This window comes from Entelurus aequoreus, linkage group LG11 (assembly GCF_033978785.1).
Source record: "Entelurus aequoreus isolate RoL-2023_Sb linkage group LG11, RoL_Eaeq_v1.1, whole genome shotgun sequence".
Taxonomy (NCBI): Eukaryota; Metazoa; Chordata; class Actinopteri; order Syngnathiformes; family Syngnathidae; genus Entelurus; species Entelurus aequoreus.
In genome coordinates, this window is record NC_084741.1 from 66173872 (window position 1) to 66181102 (window position 7231).

Here is a 7231-nt window from a genome sequence, read left to right on the forward strand (position 1 = left end):
ACAAATTGACTTTGATGTTAACATTGATTGTATTTGTTGACATCTCACGTGTGGAACGAACTGTAAAAATTCGTTTTTACTTTGGTTTATAAAAAAATATATAGTCTACAATTACTGTCAACGTATTAGCTTTCCTGCTGTGATTACACTCAGTGGACACTTGATTAGGTACACTTGACATCTATCAAACGCTGTCAACAGTTCTGCATGTACAGACAACCTCTTAAAACAGTGAGTAATATATGAATGTACTTATATATATATATATAATACATTAACAATATCCATCCATCTTCTTCCGCTTATCCGAGGTCGGGTCGCGGGGGCAGCAGCCTAAGCAGGGAAGCCCAGACTTTCCTCTCCCCAGCCACTTCGTCCAGCTCCTCCCGGGGGATCCCGCAGTGTTCCCAGGCCAGCTGGGAGACATAGTCTTCCCAACGTGTCCTGGGTCTTCCCCGTGGCCTCCTACCAGTCGGACGTGCCCTAAACACCTCCCTAGAGAGGCGTTCGGGTGGCATCCTGACCAGATGCCCGAACCACCTCAACTGGCTCCTTAGTAGGTTGCACAGTGAAGTACATATTCCGTACAATTGACCACTAAATGGTAACACCCGAATAAGTTTTTCAACTTGTTTAAGTCGGGGTCCAGAATATTACAGTAAAAGCAGTGTTGTTGTTTTTTTAAAGCATACAAAAATGTATTTAAATGTAATGGAAGGGAAAAACAATACCACTGTTTCTAGCGATACAATTCGAGCAACAGAGCTACCGTAAAATCTTGTTGTCTTTTTTAATGTTTTAGTGTCTTACTGTATATGGAATAAAAACGGTACCAAAGTTCGATTTTAAGGAAAAATACTCAGTCTGCGGAATTTAACCGTAAAATCTATTGTCAATTTTACAGTCTAGAGTTTGATTGATAATTTGTTTTGAAATCATAAGTCAAGCAAATATTTAAGTACAGTATTTATCTTTATTTTAACAAAAAATATTTTTGGAATACATGATAATATAATATTTTGATTTTGATAATATTGCATTTTAAAAGATATGCACTTGCATGCAACACGTGATTTTTAAAATGGTAAATGAATGGGTTATACTTGTATAGCGCTTTTCTACCTTTTTAAGGAACTCAAAGCGCTTTGACACTATTTCCACATTCACCCATTCACACACACTGATGGCGGGAGCTGCCATGCAAGGCGCTAACCAGGACCCATCAGGAGCAAGGGTGAAGTGTCTTGCTCAAGGACACAACGGACGTCAAGAGGTTGGTAGAAGGTGGGGATTGAACCAGGAACCCTTTGTTCTTTCCCTTAATGTCAAAAGGGAAAGAACAAATATATTTAGTAAGAAAAGATTAAGCATTTTATTAAAGCATATTATTCCCAGGCTTTCGCGGGCCACATAAAAAAGATTTGGCCCCCGGGCCTTGAGTTTGACACTTGTGTCTTAAAATGAGCATGAATGTATTTGCAAACAGAACATGTGTAGATTTCAGCTATTGCACTGCATGAGATTGTGCGGGTGTACCTAATAAAATGTCCTGTTTGTGTGTACAGTATAATAATATGCAGCAAAATAATCCACCATTTTTTTTAATTCAACAATTGTGGAGTGCTATATGCCAACTAAAATGGACAAATATAATCTACAACAATTATACTGCGTATTCAGTAGTCTGCATCTTACATTGTATTTTCATTTTTTTGGACTGAACCCAACCAAATCCACCAAATAATTCAAATTAAAAACCTTTACATACACCACTTTTTAACGCAAACATTAAGAATTAGTGGTTTAAAAAGATTTATTTTTTTAAGTTACATTTACAATGTTTATTTCAAATACTTTTGTTGCAGTTTCTTCTGCTAACATGCTAATCTAATGGTGAGGATGCAACATGTAAATAACACTGCAGTGACGCTCAGTTTTTTTTAACCGTTTATGACATTGCCAAGACAGACAATCATGCAATGTGCACATCCAGTTAGGTCAAAAAGTATTTGGACAGCGAGTTTTTCTCCCTCTGAACCAAATGGAATGATTACACATGCTGTCACTCTAATGGGTACCACAACACACAAACATTAACATTCCTTCTAACATATCATAATAGTAATTAAAATGACTATTTCCTATACAAATGAGCTTATTCATTTCAAAAGACACTTCAATCGGCCTTCTTGAAGACCTGCCTGGCAACGACGCCTTCAGCTCTCATCTCCTGCAGAGAATGAGGAAGGAGGAAGAAAAGAGGGAGACAAAGAAGAAGAAGTGGGGGGTTTTAATTAATCGTGACAATGAATAGAAGAGCGTATGCATAACATGAAAGGACGGTTGCTCAATGATGGGAATGTATTCAAAACATTATGCCGCCGTCGGCTCTTTATCATTTGACCCTGTAATCTCTTTCACTATTTACTTGAATTTCTCCCTTCTTATTCACTCTCCTCCCCCACCACTGATATTCCCCTTTTCCTTTTTCTTTACCCCTGAAATGGAGACAAGGCTGCTGTGTCCAACTTCCCCCCACAGCAAGTAAGCACATTTGCAATCCTCCACAAAGCTTCTCAGCGGAACAATGCCTTCTGTTAGACATTTTAATGACACCTAATCTCCTTTAAAGCCAATCCACACTAACTGGACGCAATATTAGGTACACTTGCAAAATCTAATAAAATCCAACATGGCTGCATCTGTTGAACTCAGGCACTTTTTCTGTTTATGTCTTTTTCAAGCGTGCCTCATTTTTTTTGTGTGTGCTGTCTTAATTGTATTCTTGTTTCTTAATTTGTCATTTTAGCTGCATACGTCATATATAAGTATTGGATGATAGGGGCACATTGGAAAGACAAATAAATTGTAAAAAAAAAATACAACAAAGTAATATATGGAGAATAAAAAAATATACATAATATTACAAAAATAAAAACCCCCAAATTTAAATATTTTTATAAAGACAAAAAAAAATTCAAAGTTCAGGTACTTTCAGGGAAAAAAAGATTATATAATAGGAATTGTCGTTTGAGTACCTTTAAGATAGAAAAGCACCATACAAGTATAACCAATTTATATCTATTTAGTATCACTTTTTTATTTGCTATCATTAAAAACGGCATATATTTTTTGATTAAATCATAATAATACATAATGAATAAATACATGACCAAAAAGTTGTAAAACTAAGTTAATTTTTTTCTAGAAAGTCACAATATAACATATAATACAATATTGTATTACAACAATATTATGAGGATAATTATTTATTGTGATCTAGATCTGTTTTTTACTTAAATACTAAAAATAACATATTTTTAAAGAAAATGTCTGAATATGAAAAGAAAATCCTATTTTAATTTAAGCACTGTAGCAACATTCAAGAATAAAGACATCTTTCAACAAAAAAAAGTTATATTTAGAGAATAAATAAAAATGTTTTCAATAAAAAAAAACTATCCTAAATACCCCCTCCAAAAAGTTATTGGTGCTTGTGAAAAGCTGTAATATTCTGCAAGTATAAAAGTATTTCGATAATAAACATAATTTTTCAATTTAAAGAAAAACAGCAGTATCCAAAATTGTTTCTTTACAAAAGTTATTGGTGCTTGAGCATGTCAAAAGTTGTAATATTCTGAAAATATACATATAAAAAATACATTTCAAGGAATAAGGAGTTGTTTTTTTTCCATAAAAAAAACTGTATCCAAAATTTAACCTTCAAAGTTATTGGTGCTTGGTTATGTGCTCGTGAAAAGTTGTAATATTCGGAAAATATAAATGTATTTCAGGAATAAAGACACACTTTCTTTTTTTTTTTTTTAAAAAGAGTGGATCCAAAATGTTGCTTTCACAAAGTTATTATTGCTTGGTTGTGTGCTTGTAAGAAGATGTAATATTCGGAAAATGTAATTGTATGTCGGGAATAGACACGTATTTTATCAATTTAAACAAACAAAAAAAGAGTATCTAAAATAGTGGTGTCAAAGATGCGGCCGGCGGGATGATATTTGATTAGTATTAGAACCAGCCCGCAGGCCACAGCCGCCTGCTGCTGTTTTGCACGCACCAACACTCCATCAGTGTTGGCGCTAGGAATTTTTCCAGGGACCCCATCAAGTCATAAAAATGGGGTCCAACAGTGCATTTTTGGGGACCCACTTTTTTTGTAAACCGTTTTGGAAAACAAATGATAAATGTATGCATTATCCTGTTATATCTCACATTCTATATTGTGTTTTGGAAAAAGGTTGTCATAAATGTTACTTAATTCATTTTAAAAAAAATAATGCAAAATAAAATAAATTTTTATGCATATGTAAATGTAAATGTATTCAGTTATAAACATTCATTCACTTTCTTCTTTCCTTCATGGATCTAAACTTTGCCGGTATTTTTAAAAATATTTTTATTGTAATATTTTCAGAATGTGTTTGTTCTATATTTGTCCAAAGTAAGACAAGGAAAATAATCTGAAGTTGTCTTTATTTTTTTAGTTATAATGCCATGATTTTAATAATCCGGCCCGCGTGTGCACAGACTTTCCTCCGTGCGGCCCCTGAGCTAAAATGAGTTTGACACCCCTGGTTTAAAATGTTGCCTTCACAAAGTTATTGGTGCTTGGTTGTGTGCTGGTGTTTTTCCTCACCAAATGCAGCTTGTTGCCCTCCAGCCAGTGCGTCCAACCTCGGCCCTCCTTCTCACCTTTCTGTACGCAGAGCAGCTTGTCCAGGTCCCAGCTCACTGTGGTCTGCAGAGGGACACAAACATGCAGTGTGTGTTTGTGCAGAATGTTAAGTAGCTCATGTATTTTAAATCACAAAAGGACCAACTGGCCTTCAGGCTTCGCTCCCTTTACGTGTGCCATCACTTTATCATACCACGTGATAATACTGCAATTTACATGACTTTGAGGATTATTTTGTGTCATTCCGTTTGTTTTCTTTGTGCTGTGTGGTGGTTATCATTAATAACTAGCGGGAGGAGTGATTGCATTAGGTCAGCGTTTCTCAAAGTGTGGGGCGCGCCCCACTGGTGGGGAATAGAGACATGACAAGTGGGGCGCGAGGAACAGGAGGAAATGGTTTTTATTATATTCTTAGATTTTTTTTTACTATGCTTTCATTTTCTATACACACTGTAAATCACTTTGTGATTCTGTCTGTGAAATCCGCTATATAAATAAATGTAAATTACTTATTTTTCCTGTAGGCTTTAAATTTCTAGGTAGGAGCGAAAGTTTGACAGACATAGCAACAGTAACTAATGGGGGCGGGGCTAAGCGGAACAAACTTTCGCGCAGATGGGTAGCAGGCTAATCAATATCCACTCATCGGGCAGAGAGCTGTTTCCATTCTTCTCCCCTTTGCCACATCTTATCTGTGTGGGATAGGCTTTTCAGCTGTTGCTTCACTCAAAACGAAGTACAGGTCTCAGCTGAACGTCATTGAGCATGACTTAAGAGTGGCAGTGTCAAGCCTGCAACCCCGATTTGAAAAGATGTGCAGTGCAAAACAGGCTCATTGCAGCCACTAATGCTGGAGTACTGTAAAACTCATGTTCACTTCCCTGTCTTGCCAAATGCATAGCTCCTCCTTTTTTTTTTTGCAAAGATTGCAAAGTGGCACTTTTATTTTATTTATTATTAAACTTGATGCAAGTTATTTGATTTATTATTGAACTTGATGCAAGTTATAACACTTTTATTTGATTTATTATTGAACTTAATGCAAGTTATAACACTTTTATTTGATTTATTATTGAACTTGATGCAAGTTATAACACTTTTATTTGATTTATTATTGAACTTGATGCAAGTTATAACACTTTTTTTGATTTATTACTGAACTTGATGCAAGTTATAACACTTTTGTTTTATTTATTATTGAACTTGATGCAAGTTATTTTATTTATTATTGAACTTGATGCAAGTTATACCACAGCTGCACAGTTATTTTATTTATTATTGAACTTGATGTTATTTTATGTTATTGAGTTTGAATGTATACAAGTTGATGTTACTTGATGTTCAATAAATTTGAAAATGTTAAGCTTGGCATTAGCGTTCTATTGGGGCGATGGGGGCAGGTGGGGCTTGAAAACTCCCCCTTGTCCAAAGTGGGGGATGACAAAAAAGTTTGAGAACCACTGCATTAGGTACAGTACATGTCACGTACTATACATTGTGTGTGTGCGCATGAGCGAGCGTACAGCAGGCTTTGTGTATTTTTTCAATCTTTTTTTTAATTTGTATTGTGCAAAATGGCGCTTATCATTAATAACTGGTGTGAGGATGTGCTTCCGCTGTGCTTGGGCATACCTCAATTCTAAAATCTGGTTTATTTGATCGGTGTGAGTTCTCCGATCCTTACTCAAGCATGTGGTCCACTTTATTGGAAGAGGTGGGCCTCATGCATGACCATTCCATTTACTGTAGATGTGTTGTTTAAATTATGGTGATTATCGCTCCACCTGCCAGTTATTAATGATTACAACCATGTTGCATAGTAGAAACAAAACAGAAGGACTCCAATCCACAAAGTCAAAGCACCATTCATTCACAAACCCCCCCCAGATGTTTACTATAATTAATGTGATCGTTAGTTATTATAATAACTGCCACCTTGTATAGTAGAAATAAATACAAGACTAGAAACAAACCACAAAGTAAAAGTCCATGGTATGTTTGCATGAGCACACGCACAAGCCATGTTGGCAAGCCATATAATACTGTAAATGTGATCGCTCCCCCTACTGTTATTATCAATAATAACCAAAAATGAATAGGAAGACTCCAAATAATCTAAAAAGTCATAAGACACACAGTGACTCATTCAAGAGCATATGCATACGCTACATACACACGTCAATTCATTAATACAATCCTGGCAGGTATTGATAATGTTCATATTTATTACAAATAAAAAGGAGACTAGAAACAATCCACAAAGTGAAAGCCTATTGTATCTTCCTCATGCACGAACACTTGCACACGTCCGCAAGTTGGCAAGCCATACACTTAATGTGATCATACCCCCATCGGTTTTTATTACCAAAAGTTGCCCAACATAAATAAATGAGAAGATTGAAAATAATCCAAAATGTCAAAAGATACTACATTTACTCCTGCATTCGCACACTATGTGGTTGCGTCATATAAATCAGTGGTCCCCAACCTTTTTGTAACTGCAGACTGGTCAACGCTTGAAAATTTGTCCCACGGACCGGA

At 35.7% G+C, this 7231-nt stretch overlaps 1 protein-coding gene across 1 annotated transcript in view; it reads right to left on the reverse strand.

The window, feature by feature from the left end:
* Positions 1-1943: 1943 nt before the first annotated feature.
* rbp5 (retinol binding protein 1a, cellular) overlaps positions 1944-7231 on the reverse strand; it is a 7030-nt gene continuing 1742 nt past the window's right edge. The window contains exons 3-4 of the mRNA XM_062064347.1: positions 4652-4753; positions 1944-2230 (exon numbers count right to left, since the gene is read on the reverse strand). Coding sequence (XP_061920331.1) covers positions 2177-2230; positions 4652-4753 — 156 coding nt within the window. The 3' untranslated portion in view covers positions 1944-2176. The remainder of the gene's footprint in view (positions 2231-4651; positions 4754-7231) is intronic.